General features: G+C 45.3%; 2 protein-coding genes across 2 annotated transcripts in view; both read right to left on the reverse strand.

The window, feature by feature from the left end:
- LOC149367837 (uncharacterized) overlaps positions 1-1,388 on the reverse strand; it is a gene marked incomplete at both ends in the record, with an annotated part of 2,283 nt that extends 895 nt beyond the window's left edge. Inside the window, one exon of the mRNA XM_089567424.1 lies at positions 1-1,388. This exon is cut by the window's left edge and continues 895 nt beyond it. Coding sequence (XP_089423550.1) covers positions 1-1,388 — 1,388 coding nt within the window.
- The window catches only part of LOC149367836 (uncharacterized), a 48,290-nt gene extending 28,723 nt beyond the window's left edge, over positions 1-19,567 (reverse strand). The window contains exons 1-3 of the mRNA XM_089557637.1: positions 19,310-19,567; positions 14,689-14,945; positions 4,355-4,475 (exon numbers count right to left, since the gene is read on the reverse strand). Of these exons, the coding sequence (XP_089413763.1) occupies positions 4,355-4,475; positions 14,689-14,945; positions 19,310-19,349 (418 nt within the window). The 5' untranslated portion in view covers positions 19,350-19,567. The remainder of the gene's footprint in view (positions 1-4,354; positions 4,476-14,688; positions 14,946-19,309) is intronic.
- Positions 19,568-19,601: the final 34 nt, after the last annotated feature.

Genomic DNA, 19,601 nt, shown 5'->3' on the forward strand with positions numbered 1-19,601 from the left:
ATGGATGGATGGATGGATGGATGGATGGATGGATGGATGGATGGATGGATGGATGGATGGATGGATGGATGGATGGATGGATGGATGGATGGATGGATGGATGGATGGATGGATGGATGGATGGATGGATGGATGGATGGATGGATGGATGGATGGATGGATGGATGGATGGATGGATGGATGGATGGATGGATGGATGGATGGATGGATGGATGGATGGATGGATGGATGGATGGATGGATGGATGGATGGATGGATGGATGGATGGATGGATGGATGGATGGATGGATGGATGGATGGATGGATGGATGGATGGATGGATGGATGGATGGATGGATGGATGGATGGATGGATGGATGGATGGATGGATGGATGGATGGATGGATGGATGGATGGATGGATGGATGGATGGATGGATGGATGGATGGATGGATGGATGGATGGATGGATGGATGGATGGATGGATGGATGGATGGATGGATGGATGGATGGATGGATGGATGGATGGATGGATGGATGGATGGATGGATGGATGGATGGATGGATGGATGGATGGATGGATGGATGGATGGATGGATGGATGGATGGATGGATGGATGGATGGATGGATGGATGGATGGATGGATGGATGGATGGATGGATGGATGGATGGATGGATGGATGGATGGATGGATGGATGGATGGATGGATGGATGGATGGATGGATGGATGGATGGATGGATGGATGGATGGATGGATGGATGGATGGATGGATGGATGGATGGATGGATGGATGGATGGATGGATGGATGGATGGATGGATGGATGGATGGATGGATGGATGGATGGATGGATGGATGGATGGATGGATGGATGGATGGATGGATGGATGGATGGATGGATGGATGGATGGATGGATGGATGGATGGATGGATGGATGGATGGATGGATGGATGGATGGATGGATGGATGGATGGATGGATGGATGGATGGATGGATGGATGGATGGATGGATGGATGGATGGATGGATGGATGGATGGATGGATGGATGGATGGATGGATGGATGGATGGATGGATGGATGGATGGATGGATGGATGGATGGATGGATGGATGGATGGATGGATGGATGGATGGATGGATGGATGGATGGATGGATGGATGGATGGATGGATGGATGGATGGATGGATGGATGGATGGATGGATGGATGGATGGATGGATGGATGGATGGATGGATGGATGGATGGATGGATGGATGGATGGATGGATGGATGGATGGATGGATGGATGGATGGATGGATGGATGGATGGATGGATGGATGGATGGATGGATGGATGGATGGATGGATGGATGGATGGATGGATGGATGGATGGATGGATGGATGGATGGATGGATGGATGGATGGATGGATGGATGGATGGATGGATGGATGGATGGATGGATGGATGGATGGATGGATGGATGGATGGATGGATGGATGGATGGATGGATGGATGGATGGATGGATGGATGGATGGATGGATGGATGGATGGATGGATGGATGGATGGATGGATGGATGGATGGATGGATGGATGGATGGATGGATGGATGGATGGATGGATGGATGGATGGATGGATGGATGGATGGATGGATGGATGGATGGATGGATGGATGGATGGATGGATGGATGGATGGATGGATGGATGGATGGATGGATGGATGGATGGATGGATGGATGGATGGATGGATGGATGGATGGATGGATGGATGGATGGATGGATGGATGGATGGATGGATGGATGGATGGATGGATGGATGGATGGATGGATGGATGGATGGATGGATGGATGGATGGATGGATGGATGGATGGATGGATGGATGGATGGATGGATGGATGGATGGATGGATGGATGGATGGATGGATGGATGGATGGATGGATGGATGGATGGATGGATGGATGGATGGATGGATGGATGGATGGATGGATGGATGGATGGATGGATGGATGGATGGATGGATGGATGGATGGATGGATGGATGGATGGATGGATGGATGGATGGATGGATGGATGGATGGATGGATGGATGGATGGATGGATGGATGGATGGATGGATGGATGGATGGATGGATGGATGGATGGATGGATGGATGGATGGATGGATGGATGGATGGATGGATGGATGGATGGATGGATGGATGGATGGATGGATGGATGGATGGATGGATGGATGGATGGATGGATGGATGGATGGATGGATGGATGGATGGATGGATGGATGGATGGATGGATGGATGGATGGATGGATGGATGGATGGATGGATGGATGGATGGATGGATGGATGGATGGATGGATGGATGGATGGATGGATGGATGGATGGATGGATGGATGGATGGATGGATGGATGGATGGATGGATGGATGGATGGATGGATGGATGGATGGATGGATGGATGGATGGATGGATGGATGGATGGATGGATGGATGGATGGATGGATGGATGGATGGATGGATGGATGGATGGATGGATGGATGGATGGATGGATGGATGGATGGATGGATGGATGGATGGATGGATGGATGGATGGATGGATGGATGGATGGATGGATGGATGGATGGATGGATGGATGGATGGATGGATGGATGGATGGATGGATGGATGGATGGATGGATGGATGGATGGATGGATGGATGGATGGATGGATGGATGGATGGATGGATGGATGGATGGATGGATGGATGGATGGATGGATGGATGGATGGATGGATGGATGGATGGATGGATGGATGGATGGATGGATGGATGGATGGATGGATGGATGGATGGATGGATGGATGGATGGATGGATGGATGGATGGATGGATGGATGGATGGATGGATGGATGGATGGATGGATGGATGGATGGATGGATGGATGGATGGATGGATGGATGGATGGATGGATGGATGGATGGATGGATGGATGGATGGATGGATGGATGGATGGATGGATGGATGGATGGATGGATGGATGGATGGATGGATGGATGGATGGATGGATGGATGGATGGATGGATGGATGGATGGATGGATGGATGGATGGATGGATGGATGGATGGATGGATGGATGGATGGATGGATGGATGGATGGATGGATGGATGGATGGATGGATGGATGGATGGATGGATGGATGGATGGATGGATGGATGGATGGATGGATGGATGGATGGATGGATGGATGGATGGATGGATGGATGGATGGATGGATGGATGGATGGATGGATGGATGGATGGATGGATGGATGGATGGATGGATGGATGGATGGATGGATGGATGGATGGATGGATGGATGGATGGATGGATGGATGGATGGATGGATGGATGGATGGATGGATGGATGGATGGATGGATGGATGGATGGATGGATGGATGGATGGATGGATGGATGGATGGATGGATGGATGGATGGATGGATGGATGGATGGATGGATGGATGGATGGATGGATGGATGGATGGATGGATGGATGGATGGATGGATGGATGGATGGATGGATGGATGGATGGATGGATGGATGGATGGATGGATGGATGGATGGATGGATGGATGGATGGATGGATGGATGGATGGATGGATGGATGGATGGATGGATGGATGGATGGATGGATGGATGGATGGATGGATGGATGGATGGATGGATGGATGGATGGATGTGCGATATAATGTGATGTGTCAATTAGGCAGTAGCAATTAAAGTGTTACATTACCATCAGCGCCAACAAAGTAGGAATGTCCATGTTTAGTCTGGAGCTTGGGTGAACTGATGAGCCATAGAGAATGTTAGGATGTGAAAAAGACTGGTATTAAGAAGACATCACAAAAAGAGAATGCATGGGCTGATCTGTAACACATCAAACAGAACCCACCTGATAAATATGACTTCATGCTTGTTGGGGGTCAGTTTTCAGCACATTTAACATGCCGAACAACATTCCAGTACCAAGTGTATTCAGTAGACTACTCCTTGATAACACAGACCAAGGTTATGACTATACAGCACGCACAAATTGGATGTTTGCTGCCTCCACGCAATTATTCCTGCTCTTGTGCTCTAGTACTTCTTCACAGTAATGCAGCAAGTCCGCACCCATGCTGTCCACTTTGCGATCCTTGGTAAGGCACTATTTTGATTATTCGAATAAAAGTATCGGCCAATGGTGTTGCTTCCTGATGCGTGATGATGCAGTCAACAACCAAGTAGCATCACCTTGGTGTATGCAGCAAGCCTGAACCAAAAGTAACGTTCTGCCATACCCACTTTTTGTCCTCCAGCCAATATGTGCATGCTTATAGTCGCATGCCCCAAAAAACAATTTCGAGAAAAAAGAAGGATGGAAAGCCCACCAGGGTAGTTTGGTGCCAGCACATCCACCCCGCGGCTCAGCAGTCGAGGAATCAGGTTCTCAGCGAAGTCACGGTAGCTCCCCGGTGCACCGTGCAGCAACACTGCCAGGGGGCGCCCCGTCTGCATTGCAGATGGCCGACGTAACCAAGGTGTAGCTACCCTGGCTGCTTTAGATCCCTGAGATCTGACACAATGCCACACTCTGCAACAGTTGGGTGCTGCTGCTTGAATACAAATTTTAATGCGACAGTGTCCTGGGTCTCGTTCAGTGGAACAGCCTGGCCTCCACGGCAGCGTGAGCAAAATCATCATCATCATCATCAGCCTGACTACGCCCACTGCAGGGCAAAGGCCTCTGCCATGTCTCTCCAGTTAACCCTGTCCTTTGCCAGTTGCGGCCACCGTATCCCCACAAACTTCTCAATCTTATCCGCCCACCTAACTCTCTGCCGCCCCCTGTCACGCTTGCCTTCTCTTGGAATCCACTCCGTTACCCTTAAGGACCAGCGGTTATCTTGCATTCGCATTACATGCCCTGCCCAAGCCCATTTCTTCCTCTTGATTTCGTCTAGGATGTCATTAACTGGTGTCTGTTCTCTCACCCACTCTGCCCGCTTCCGGTCTCTTAACGTTACACCTATCGTTTTTCTTTCCATAGCTTCCTATGCTGTCCTTAACTTAAGCTGAACCCTCTTTGTTAGCCTCCACGTTTCTGCCCCATAGGTGAGTACTGGTAAGATACAGCTGTTTTATACATTTCTCTTGAGGGATATTGGTAAAGTGAGCAAAATATCCCCAGAGAAATCCCCGGACGTCACCTTGTGATGTCATCACAACTTGCCCACCAGATTGTGGATTGTGGGCATAACCTTCTGCTCACCATGGCAGGTGGAATTTAAATTAATGTCTGGTCATGAAAGGTAGCTGGGAAGAGGAACCTGAGTCGCAAAGCCCCACCGGTGCCTGTGTTTGCAACAGCTACCTGTCGAGGCAGTGGCACATCGCTTAGCTGCTGCACCACTGCGCCAGGAATGGCATGAGGACTCCGAGCGATCTATGAATGTAAAGTATCAAATGACCAATTCCACATATGTGGGCATTTACCATTTAACGATATTGCGTCATACTCTTAAGGCAGAGCTTCTGTGTCTCCTCCACTTTCTCACACTATGCCTCAAACAACAGTTCACATCAAGCAGCTTCAAGACACAATTTTTGCTAAAAACGCTATTTCAGGGCAAATGCACACCGCAGTGTCTTGGCTGCAACAGCTTTCTGCTTTACAGCACAAATTTAGAGGTTCCAGCACTGGCCATGGCAACAGCGCACAGATGGAGGTGAAATGAAATAATGCCCGTGTGCTGACATTTTGGAGCGCATGGAAGAGATCCCAGGAGACTAGAAATATACTCTGGAGCTCTCCACTATGGCATGCGATGAAACCAAAGTGTTTATATGCCACATTGACACTATTCTATTCTCTTGCAAAAGGACATGGGAACACAGAACAGCTAAGTGCATCACTTCAAGACAGCAAGACCAGCATCCATAACGTGGCCGTCAGTAGCTCTAGAAGGCGTGAATATCGATTTTATATGACATCATAAAGCACCTAGTTGCCACCCGTCCGTCTTGTTGGATGTTACAATCCATTTTAGCAGATCTACAGTGTAGGTATGTAAAAGTTCTTTAACAGACAAAAATTTGTTTCACTCTCACTGCCATCTTCAAACAGCAGAACAGGTGCATGCCAATTTGCCTTCTTATCCCTCGCCCTTAATGAGCAGCGTAGCTGCTCATGCAAAAGGAACAAGAAGCAAATCCTCTTACTCATTAAGAGGATTTGTTTCTTGTTTCCTTTCGCTTCAGGTGCAGCAAAACCTTGTGCTGAAACGTACAGCGCACAAGAAAAGTTGTCACTGCATTCTCATGAAAGACCAGCCTCAAAGGGAAACTAAAAGGAAATGCTAAATCCAGTTAGACAGCGATTGATTTGGCAACATGGCTAATAAGCCATTTTCACTGAAAAAAGAGCTTGGATAAGCCAGGAAATTAAGTGAAAGTGACGCTCCTCGATAATTACAGTAACTGTGTCTGGTGAAGTGAATATGAAGACCGGCCACGATTGGCTCACTGCTTTCGTGTGCAACACTGTTCCACTGGAAGCAGTACTGCCAAAGCAAAAGCTAACCTAACAAGTTGTGCTGAGATGCGAAGCATCGCTCACTACGTATGTTACCGTTATGCACAAAAATTAAGGCACCGCCCAGGCACACGACGCTGTAGAGGTCATTCGCGCTCTTTCTCCAAATGGTGAGGCTGTCATTTGAACGATATGGGCAAGGTTGCAGCAGCACCGGCATGATGTTTAAGTGTTCCTTTCTCTTCATGCAGTTTCTCGGCTGTCTCGCTGACCTCGAAGCCCGCTACATCACAGGGCTCGGCACAGCCTCTTCAGTCTTACCACCATTGCACCTAGACCGACAAGTGGAAACCGAAGGTTACTTGCTTTGGCACTGCCCAGTCACTCCCTTGTAAGTTAGCTTCGTCGTGTCCTACTTCAAATTTCTGCAAGACGGTCATCCTGGTGACCCTTCCTTTCATCAACCAATCTTCGGCAGCTGCCAGACCGTGACATCAATCATTAAGAGTATAAATTTCCAGCACACGGATCCACGCACCCTTCAGTGGGCAAGGCTGCAGTGGCATTGGCACGGTGTTTAATCATTGACTACTCTTCATGCAGGTACGCTATTACTCTAATATTGATTGCGCTAAGTCTGATGATCGCTTTTTGCTGCTGCTCCCTTGTCCACATGAATTTGTATCCCGGTGTTTGAACGAGTTAAACTGCACAAGTCGCCTTCGCAGTGAAGTGGAACTCAACCCAGGTCCCCCTAAGCACTCGCTAAATCCAGGCAGCTCAAATAAGCGCAGTAAGTCAGGTAATGGTCCTTAAACCCCATCTAAAAGTGAATACACTTCCGCTCACGAGGAGGCTTCGGCTCAATGTTCTCCGAATATGCGCCTTGACAACGTCAGTCCGTCTGTAGCCCAAATGTTCATGGAATTCTTGGCAGCAAAGAACAAATTGGCTACAAACAACACTGCGACATTAAAGCATTTCAAGAGTCAGTAGTCGGCAGGTTTGACGCATTGGGAGTTGCATATGACTGCTCTCAAATCCTTCCCTGTATCCACCATCATCATCATCAGCCTGACTACACCCACTGCAGGGCAAGGGCCTCTCCCATGTCTCTCCAATTAACCCTGTCCTTTGCCACCTGCGGCCACCGTATCTCAGCAAACTTCTTAATCTCATCCGTCCATCTAACTTTCTGCCGCCCCCTGCTACGCTTGTTTTCTCTTGGAATCTCATCTGTTACCCTTGAAGAATACTGAATCAAACTTTTGTAGCTGCTCTTTTACATCTAAACAAGAGCTTGACTGCTAAAATTAATAAAAGCGGATAGCACATTTTTTTCGTGATTTATTGCCATATCGTTACACCTGGCAGCTGCCTGTGGAAGCTGCGACTAGATGTCATTACACCCGCGTGCCCACCGTTCCCGCAGAAGCACGACTGCCATCGCTACTTGCGGGTTTTCCAGTTTTACGTCATCTGTGTGTCGTCTGCTCATGGCGTACACATATATAGCAAGAAGTTAGTCGATGCTGTCTGCATACCATAACCGCATGCAAGCTTACGTACGCTAAATGAAGCCATTTTTTCCAGACCTTACGCCATTTCTAACATTCTCACTTTTAAAATAGAGGCGCGATGATGTTTAGACTAGTGGCGCCATCTGGTGGTTAGGAGGGGAACCATTGTTGTCAACAAACTGACGCCCCTCTTAAGCCTAAAGTGGGCAGAATTGTCACTCTAAATAAAAAAATTAAGCAAATTTATTACCCGTACGTTTTCTTATGGGTGACAGAAGACGAAGCAAAAGACTGGTGGCCCATTTATAGCCATTGAACGTGCTAAAGAAGGCAGTAAAAACAACGAATCCAGTCCGAAGCGAGGCGTCATGCATCGAAGGGCGCCGCCATATTTGTTGCCGTGTAAATTCAACTTCGTACTCGCTGTCCTATTGGCCGATGAGAATTGGTGGAATTTTTTCCAGCAGCTGAAATCGGTCCTTGACCGATCGGGCTTTCCACTGGATATTTCGGCGGAATCTCTGCCGCGGTGGCGGATTCCGCTCGCTCTCGCCGCCGCATGTCCAAGTGTGAACGTGCCTTTATCGCTTGGCCTACCCAATCTGCAGTGCGACATCGCGCTTCGAGTGACGCGATCGGTTGCCTGTCGGACGAGGGTGTCATGACATCACGCTCTTCACCTCGCACTGGCCGGGAGGGCTTGGAGCGTGCTCATAAAACATCGAAAATAAAACCATCCGCTGAAAAATATGCAAAGTGACGACTAGATTTCGGTGTAATCACATTCTGAAAATCTATTTTCAGCATTTTTGTTCAACTTTAAGATTTCGCTTCAGTATTCCTTTAATCAGTGTGTGCGAGTATAAATATCTTGGTGTCATTTTCACGCATAACTCGTCATGGACTAATCACACTGATTACATCGACAATGAAGCGTTTGAAAAGTTAGGATTTCTGCAGTGAACAGTAACTAATAATAAACTAATAATTGATGGCAAAGCATATATTTTTGACAGCGCTACTGATTCTATTCGTGAATTCGTGCAATAGCAATCATGTACCCCTCCCCGTCATAATAAGCACTCTATGAGCCAGCTATCTTTTCTTATCATGAATTGTCGGAGTGTTAGAAACAAGACTGCTGATTTTGCCAGTTTAGTAGGGGTGGCACAGGCTCATGTTGTTATTGGAACTGAGTCTTAGCTTGACCACAATATAACAAGCTCTGAAGTTTTTCCCTCGTGTTATATAGCATATCGAAAGGATCGAGATGCGCATGGCGGTGGAGTGTTTATACTTGTACGCGACGACATCCAAAGTGTACCAATCAGCTGTGTTCATGATGGTGCAGAATCTGTGTGGTGCAAAATAATTTTGTCAAATGGGGAGAGCCTTACCGTAGGATCATTCTACAGGCCACCTAGTTCAAACAACCCGGAAATATTTCACAGTGTATCGAGATCGCTGTCAAGCTTATCATCAGATATGATTATTCTGGGAGGCGATTTTAACATGCGTGATGTCGTATGAAACAACTGGCTTCCTGTCGAACAAAGTAGATCAGCGCTACACTCAGCCTATTATGAGATGATCCGGAACTATGGGCTCTTTCAATTTGTGGATTTTCCGACTCGCTTTTGCACAACTGGTGCAAATGTCTTAGATTTGCTTTTTAGCAACCAAAATGGTACAGTTGAATCTGTTACAGTGGCACCGGGAATAAGCGATCATGAAGCTGTTGCCGCCACTGTTTTTTGCAAGAAACCCGAATTTCAAAAAGGGCGTTCAAGAAAAATATTTCTGTACGAGAGAGGGAACTATGATGCTGTAAAGAATGCTTTAGTAAATTACTTCCCTTTGTTTCTCAGTTATAGCGAAACGTGTGACGTGGATGGCTTGTGGATCGCATTTAAGGACAAGCTTCTCTACTTGGTTACAGCGTACGTTCCTTCTAAGACTGTATCAGGGAAACTACGCGCTGACAAACCTTGGATTTCAAAGGAATTACGTAGATCCATCAGAAGAAAGGCCACACTGTATAAGAAATATCGTGTAACTAAGAGCCCCTCCTTATTCACAAAACTGAAGTTATTGACGTGTTCGCTTAAGACAGAACTGAAAAGTGCTAAGCGTCTTTACCTATCATCTTTATCGGAAAAGATAAGAGTTAATCCAAAACAAGTGTGGAAGCATATTAAAAATACTAAAAAAGATAACATTGGTATTCCGTGTTTGGTGCACAATAACAGCGTTGTAGCAGACGACTTGAGTAAAGCTGAAATTTTTAATGCGTATTTTCACTCAGTATTTGTCAGTGATCAAGCAGATCTCAATCTAGTCACGCAAAATTTCACACACTTGCCAGAAATGGAAGATGTAATGATAACTGAGACGGGTGTGATGGCGCTGCTGTCTAATCTAAATTCCCATTCTGCTCACGGCCCAGACGATATATCTAATCATATTTTGAAGCTATGTGCAATAGAAATAGCTCCATTTTTGGTCACAATATTCAATAAATCCCTGGATTATAAAAACTCCCAAATGACTGGAAACTTGCGAATGTAACGCCAGTACATAAAGATGGTGATCGCGCAAATATATGTAATTACAGACCGGTGCCCCTCACCTCTGTTTCTTGTAAAACACTGGAGCATATAATATATTTGGGTGTTATGAAGCACCTTAATGGTAATGATTTCTTCACTACCGCTCAACATGGTTTCCGTTCTTGCCCATCGTGTACAACTCAGCTCACTGAGTTCATCCATGATGTCGCGGAAGGTATAGATAGGGGTGTTCAAACAGACGCAGTTTTTCTTGATTTCCGCAAGGCTTTTGACGTGGTTTCCCATTCTCTGCTCTTAACAAAGTTATCATATTTAGGTATACCTTCTAGACTTCTTGGATGGATTCAAGATTACAGCGTACGGCAACAGCGGGTACTTATAAACGGTGTCACTTCGCAGTCTGTTCAGGTTTTATCAGGTGTGCCGCAAGGCTCGGTACTTGGGCCTTTGTTGTTTCTTGTTTTTGTAAATGATTTTCCGAGTGAAGTGTGCTCCCGTGTTAGGCTGTACGCCGATGACTGTGTTGTTTACCGTTCTGTCACGTGCGCAAATGATACCATTCTGTTGCAGTCTGACCTTGACAAGGTATGTGCGTGGTGTGACAAATGGAAGATGACTCTCAACACCAGTAAATGTTACCCCATGCAGTTCACAAACAAAAAAAAGAAGATATGGGGGCAACTATAATCTAAATCAATCTGTTGTACAGACAAAGGACAGAGTAAAGTATCTCGGTATCACATTTACAGCGAAGTTGGATTGGACCGCACACGTCGATGCGATACCTGCCAAAGCTTCCCGCGTTCTCAACCTTTTTAAAAGAAACTCTAAAAGAAACATTGTACGTTACGAATGTCAGGCCAATTCTCGAATATGGATGCGCATGTTGGGACCCGTTCACAAATATTTTAAAAGACAAGCTAGAACGAGTTCAGAAGCGGGCAGCAAGGTTCGTAACTGGCAATTATAACTTTAAGGTTAGAAGTTCTGAACTTCGGGAAGCTCTTGGCTGGAAGTTATTATCCCACCGAAGAAAAGTTTTTAGAATAAAGTTTTTGTATGACATTTACAATAATAAAACGGGAATTAATAAAAGCCTCTATTTAAGGCAACCTCACTACGTTTCGAGTAGAAGGGACAATACCATGAAAATTAGAGGGTAAAACTGGCGGATTAATACATTTAAATATTCATTTTTTCCCAACACAATAAGGACCGGAACCTGCTGCCTAATGAAGTGTTTGAGAGCGAGAATTTCCAGGCCGCAATTGACCATGCAATATTCTGATTATGCTGTTGTCAGTGTTGGTTCTGCGTGCCGGGTGCAATCAGAATGCTTTTATCTTTTTGGAAGTTCTTAACATTTTTCTGTAACTTTTCTTTATGTTTTGTTCTCTTGTGCTGTATTGAATTTTACTGTTAATGTACTTACCCCCCCCCCCTCCCTACAATGATGCCTCTCAAGGCGCTGTAGGTACCTTGAATAAATAAATAAATAAATAAATAAATAAATAAATAAATAAATAAATAAACTATATCTCCAATAGACGTAAAGCTATTTTGTATAAATCACTAATACCTTGTAGTTTCAAATTATGCTTCTGTTTGCAATCCATACATACAGTCAGTCAGATTAATAGGTTACAGGCTGTTCATAAAATAGCTATGGATTTCATATTTCGCCATTATGGCCCCTATATTTAGAGAGAAATAGAATTTGATTTGATTTGATTTAATTTGATTTTTCACCCTCTACAGCACTTTCTCCTCTGATATTAACAATGCTTCCTGCATGTTGCTGCACCAAATCTTTAAAATTCTTGGACTGCATAGTCAATTCTTTGGTCACACTCTCATCTAACTGCTGTAATTTTGCTCCAGAAACATCAATGTGAACACATCACGAACTTAACCTGACACCATTCTACGCAGGTACTCACGTGTTCACATTCAGTTTTTTTCCATGCACCATTTTAAACGTGAAACACACAACCCGGAAATGTTCGCTCCTTTGATTTTGAAAGTTTCCTAACAGCTATCAAAGATGCATAATCATATCTATTCATGCCTACAACCGAACTGTAAACATTTACTCTGCTCCTTTTATTCGCACCTTCTTTTCTTTAGTCCCTTGTGCATCACTGCTTGTTGCATTTATTCTGTAGATGTCGTTTGCATTTTATTTATTTTTATTTTGAGTTGAACACCGTATGGTATGTAACCTCATATATGTATAGTTTTACTCTTCCACTCCTGCACTGCGCAGCAGTGTGTATAAATAAATAAAGAGCAGTAGGACTGGACTTCATGGCATGCAACACGCAGGCTCCAGCTGTTAATGAATATTTCAACGAAGGCGTGCGTGATCGGTGGGAAAAGTGGCTTTGTTTTCATTCATTTTGTCTGATTGGCTGAGAGATTCAACACTGTCCGATTTGCCAGAGCAATGACGTCATAAAATTAGCTATGTAACGCCACCAGTGTTTCATGTGGCTGCAAATGAATGATTTTCTCAGGAACACAATCACCACTTAGTGCACAAAGAAAAACTAGCAGGGTTCCCAGAGGATCATCTACTAGTGTAGCACAGCTTCTAATTGTTTTTCAATTGGTTACCCCTTCAGTGAGCATTTATAATAACCACCACACCTGTCCAGGGCTGCTACCGTTATCACTGTTCACAAACAGAGCTTTTTATTCCACTAGAATGGCAAGCTTGACCGTGTATGACGGGTTCGCCTCCAGAGGTACCGTTAGTTCTGTGACACCAGAGATACATTTGTGATTAGTCAGCAGTGGTTCCAATGCTTTCTAATGATAAAAAATTTGGGGACACTTAAGCACTGTGCCTTAAGGACATGACGGGATAGTGTTAATGAATTAATGCCCATAAATGCGGAATACCTCATTCTCTACTTTACAATCATAGATCTCTGTGAGTCCTCGTACCACGCCTGGTGCAGTGGTTAAGCAATGCGCCAACGTGATGGCAGCTGCTGCCACTTGTGGGGCTTGTGCTCTTCCCAAGCGACCTCTCACAACCAATCACTAATTGACCCGCCACCATGGGCAGTTTGCTCGCTATCTGGTGAGCAGGTTGTGGTGAGGTCACAAGGTCATGTGACCCAGATGGCCCACCTGCCCCCTAGGTGGTTCCTGAGGAGAGACTTCTCATGGAATTTTGCCGATGGCCAGCAGTGACAACACTGGCTTTCCTGAGACACGGGGTCCTAAATGTAAGACTAGAAGATGGATATTCTAGATCACTTTCTGCCCTGCACATATGACAGCTGCTATATGTCTAGATGGAGGCTAACAAAAGAGGTTCGGCATAAGTTAAGGACAACGCAGTGAGCTATGGAAAGAAAAATGATAGGCATAACGTTAAGAGATCGGAAGAGGGCGGAGTGGGTGAGGGAACAAACGCGGGTTAATGACATCCTAGTTGAAATCAAGAGGAAGAAGTGGGCTTGGGCAGGGCATGTAATGCGAAGGCAAGATAACCGCCGGTCCTTAAGGGTAATGGAGTGGATTGCAAGAGAAGGCAAGCGTAGCAGGGGACGGCAGAATGTTAGGTGGGCAGATGAGATTAAAAAATTTGCGGGAATAAGGTGGCTGCAACTGGCGAAGGACAGGGTTAATTGGAGAGACATGGGAGAGGCCTTTGCCCTGCAGTGGGCGCAGTCAGGCTGATGATGATGATGATATGTCTAATTTAAAACTTCAAAGAGCTAAAAATCAGTTTTTGCCAACACTTCTCAGCCATCTGTTTAACCCCAAATAGTTTTATAAAGAAGAGCCTAATTGCTATCTGAGCTACTCAGGTGGAAAGGAAGCCTTCTGACACTTTCAAGAAGTATATATGTTGGAGCCGGTATTTTTGCTACTTTTACCAACGCACTCAACAAATAGTGAAAAGGAAGTTGATGCAAATGAGAGGCATGCTACCTAACAAGTTCGCTTAGTCATTCTCAGTTGCACTGCTTCAGGCAATGACACATTCGATGAAAGCGATGGAATGAAAATGGCGACTCTCAATTACGGCCGAGCATTAGGTTCATCACTGCTGCTAGCCAAAGCTACATGCATTCAAAGCTCACCTCAGCCAGAGTGCCCTCGTCCGTCATCCTGGAGCAGATGAAGTTCATATCGACCTCAATGCCATCGACGGGAGCATTGCGGTACTCGCGCCTCGTCTTTCGCCACTCACGGTAGAGGGCGCCACAGGTGGACACCCGCACCCGGTGCTCAAGCAGATCTGCCGGCTGAAGGGCCTGGTCAGCATCCAGCACATACGTGGAGGCACGGCGGACTTGGCACCTGCCATGCAACCAGCGTGCCTCGACCAGCAGCTTCCCTGCAAATCACAGGGAACACCTCAGCACCAACGGCACACTGCTCTTGTTTATCTGTACGAGTACATGGAATCTGGGAATTCACTTTGTATTTTAAATTTTTTAAATTTTCAGCGTTTAACATAACGGGACGGCAAGTTCATGAACTTGCCGTCCCAGTTAGCTCAATTGGTAGAGCGACTGCTCTGGTGAAGCGGTGGTCCCGGGTTCGAACCCCGGACCAGGACGAATTTTTCTTTAACTACGAAGTTTCTGAGAAAGCTGTATAGCTTTCCTTTGTAGCCGAATGGCTGCGCTCGGGTGGATGCCAATGAGTAATTACTCCCTTATAAGTGTAGTCACAAGCTACTGTGTATGTAGTACCATCTCTTTTCACACTTTCATTAAAAAGGAGCATCTATGTCCAATCAGCTGAAACAATTAGGGAAAACCAGCATGGTTTTGCCTAACTGCCAAGTCAAGTCACATCTAATTGCCTGATTGCCAACAGACAAGTCACATCTGTCTCAGTGTCTTGCCACATGCACTTTTTCCCCCTGCATGTTTGTAGAATACAAGTATCTTCATATGCAGGCCATATGAGCCAATCACAGCACTGCAATTGTACGTTAACCAAGAATTGAAACTCAAGGATAAGCAGTACATGTAAAGTACCAGGAGAGATTCTAACAGATTCACAAAAGTTGCTCATGTAGGAAAAACTATGCAGTAGAAATGCAGGAAATAAATGCTTTTTTAAATTAAACATTTCTATAAGAAAGGCATTCCTCCTGTACACCAGCCAATGCTCACAGACTTGAGAATTGGCCATACTGTAGCAGCACGAAAGACCAAAAAAGAGGCATGACAGCACAGTGCTCTGTTGTCTTGCCTCTTTCTTGTTCAGTCGCCTTTCATGCTGTTACAGTACGGCAAATTCAAATGAACTTACCAGGCTTTTCGTCCTTCGGGCTTAAAAGAATATGGGGCATCAATGAACACAAAGAAGTAGCTTAACAAGAGCAGGGAGCACAAGTCCACCTGAAATAAGCGCTTTAGACCTGAGATTTATTTTGGTCGCACGATCACACAAATAACTGTTGAATGGTTATAACACCTAGTATCTTTACACTGTGACAAACTTGATCCTACTCAGTTCCCTGCTTCAGTTTCTTCTCTCGTTTTCCTCTACAAAAAAAAGACAGCTGTGCTGGAGTTTATTCCTGGCCGATTGACGTCTGCCCACTTCTTCAACATGGCAGATGTTTACCAATCCTGCTCCATATTTGTTTCCAGCATGTCTGTTGCGCAGCTTTCTAGGCACAAGATGGGGCATTAAAGGTGTGTATATGAACACACCTTAGAGATGTATTTGTTCCATTTATAATGTACTGCACAATGGTTAAAGTTGAAAGTTCTGTAGTCAGTGTACATACCAGTGCATGGAGTCAGATGAACACTATAACAATTGCTTTGTGTTCTTAAAAGCTGTTGCTTCCTAAAAGCAAGGCGCAAAATCATATAGCAGGTCGTGGTCCTTTAACTAATTGTAAACTGTGGGGTTTGACATCCTGAAGCGACACGTGGGCTATGGGAGACACGTACTGGAGTGCCTCGGACTACATTAGACAACCCGAGGTTCTTTTGACATGTACTGACATCGTGCAGCTCGCGGATGCTTTTATACTTCTCTTTCATTGAAATATGGCTGCCAGAGCCAGGATTGAGCTCTCAACCTTGGGATAAGCATTTCAACGCCAAAGCCACTGTAGCAGCTTATGTATAATAATATCACTTAATCCCTTTGAAACAGTGACAATTTAAACGAGTTGGATAATAGCTGAGCGTGTTTTCATGACTCCACTGAAATGCAAGCAGTGCTTGGGCGACCTGCATAATCTCTCCTGCCCTGTGTGACAGCTAGGACATCAGTTAGTTAGTTATAGTTAGTTATATGGAGTTTTATGGCGCATAAGCAACTGTGGCTATCATAGCTAGGACATCACTTGACTAGTACACTCATGATAAAATGCATCTGGAAGTCAGACAACTGCTGGCATTTCCAGGCCAGACTCCCTAGGAAATTGGACATTTTTGTATAAATCTGAACTGGAAAAATTTATACCGTGAAGTGTTCTTCAGATTTATCTGAAAAAAACGTAACCCTGTCTATTGGTGGTGACGGACACTCAAGTCTGAGCCAGTTGGTATGACGATAGAATATTAGAAGCAGAGTGACAGTGACAACAAAAATAAGAGAACGAAGTGCTGATGACCAATGTTGTTAGTCTGTGTTGTCGTCTCTTCATCAGTGTAGGGAGGCTGTTTTTAATAATCCCTAGTCGGGGGCATCAGCAAAGGCAGTGGGATGAGCCCTTGCAAATTGCACCTGTGGTTCCAAATCACTTTCACCAAGTGAGAACCCTAGGCTATGTTCTCAGTTTTCAGGCAAGCTAGCATAGCCTAAATTGTGTAAAGGAAAACCTCCAGTGCTTTTCATGCAGGCGTGCTGTAAAAATTAAAGCACACTTAGCACACTAAGCAATGGGTTCCAGACGAGCAGGATTCTTAATTTTTGCAGTAAAATGTGCACATGGTTCCGTCTTAATATTTCAGGAAATTGTTCTTGATCGAATGATACACCACTTGGAATGTTAGGAACCAGTTGGAATCTCAAGAACCAAATAGATTATCCAATTGGGAGAGATGACGCCAAATGGAATCTTAGGAACGAATAGGAATAAATGCTCACATGAAATTTACATAACCAGTTCAATAATCTAACTAAAGCAACAACGTGGACTGTGAAAAGCTGTTAAATCCATTTAGACCTAATTGGCTGCGCCTTGGTTACAATTGGATCCCTTTAAAATTCCCATTTGGACCAAGTTTTTGACTGGGATATCACTAGGCAGAGTACTTTCAAATTTAAACTGAAAAACACCAATAAACACGCGCTGGCAAAAATAAATTTATGAAATTGGTTAACATCAAAAAGCACAGGTCTCTGGGCATGTTGAAGCTAGCTGACTGCCATTTTTCACTGAGTAATAATCCTCCTCCTCCTCTACGTTTCAAAGAGCAGAAGCGCTAAGGAGACACTCACAACAGTACCACCAATACTTCAAACCTTTGTCTACTGGAATGTTGCTGCAGTGCTTTGTTTCCTCATTTCAAAAGCACAGTGGAAACAATCCAGCACCTCAGCACAGGCAGCACACTTGATTCAAGTGAAGTTGTTGTCACTATAGTACAAACTTCATCGGCCATTATGTTGCATTATTTTTTAAAAATCTATGGCAAAGAAACCTCACATTCGGCTGAGCTCACAGGCAAAAGCAGTAGCCGTCATGACAGAGAGTACTGGATCATAGTTCTCAGTTAGCTGCCAGAAACTGCGGTGTTAAGGTAAACTTTGTCTATCAACTGTTAGGTCTTAAACAACAAAAAAGGCATCTCCACAGTAAGCTGTCATGATGATTTTCTATCAGCCTGTAGCAGACGTTCTGGAGCATTAGCCCGAAATTTCGCCATTTCTTAAGAGCAGGGACGGTGTCAGAGAGAGGAGCCAAAAGTTCAAAGCGCTTGTCTAAACTAGAATATTGCAGAAACTTCTGAGAATGGAGTTTCTATACGAGAGATATACCTCGTTATTCTAAGTTATGGGGGCGCTTCAGTTGGAGCAAGAGCCTTCTATACAAGATGTGTCTTCTCCTTGGTGTGATAAAATGAACATGGTAGTTGAGGACCAATGGCTGTAGATCGTTGCTTCTGTACATCTTTCTTAATGCCCAGCAGAACAGCCACTATGACTTGTAGTTCACACGTGACTCCTACATATACGTCGACATTGTTGGCCATTGTGGAAATCCGTGCTACAAGAGGATTTTGCGCACAACGGACAGAGTTGCACGCTCGCTGTACGAGACGACCCCAGCCTGAAGGAGCTGTAGCCGGAGGCCGAAACTTGCCACCACACAGGCACAGTGCTGTGGTCGCCGCTCCATTGTTTTGCAATTACCCAGTTCAGCGGACATCCCTATCCACAGCGCAACTGCATGGCTCAACAGCGCGTCTAAAGGCTGGTCCATAAGCGATTGGCGACTGAGCCCGCGGCGCGTCCCAGCGAAAATTTCCAACTTGTTAGAACCTTGCCGCTCACCGCTGCGGCGACTCAAAACAAGTTTTTGCGCCGTGACGGCAAGATTTGCTAGCGTTTTTGCTTGCATGTGAAACAGCTAGGCTTTACGTTCGCAAAACTCGTCTCATCGCACGGGCAGGACTACGCACAGGACAAACCCCGTGCTGCGTGCGTCCTAGCCGGCCACAGAAACAACAACAAAATAACAAAACTCGGGGTTAGCAAGTCTGTCAAAGCAACCCTTACCTAGCTGATGGGGTCGCCGTATGACCGGAGGACGAATCATGCTCGTTGCGCGTTGCTGTGGGCGCTACTCAAACCGGTGCTGACTGGGCTGGCTCAACAATGCTGCTGTCACGAAAAAAAAAAAAAAACGTTGCGTGGACTAGCACGAGCACAGCAGAGCACAGCGTGCCGCGGCATGATGCAGCGCCAAGCAGTCCTGCGACAAAAAAAAATAAATAAGCGCAAACGCTTTTGTTTCGTCCGATGTCCAATTTGGTCCGATTCGAACGCACCGCTTACGATACTCTCGTTT

Source organism: Amblyomma mixtum, chromosome 1 (assembly GCF_055824585.1).
Source record: "Amblyomma mixtum isolate Tamu chromosome 1, ASM5582458v1, whole genome shotgun sequence".
Classification (NCBI taxonomy): Eukaryota; Metazoa; Arthropoda; class Arachnida; order Ixodida; family Ixodidae; genus Amblyomma; species Amblyomma mixtum.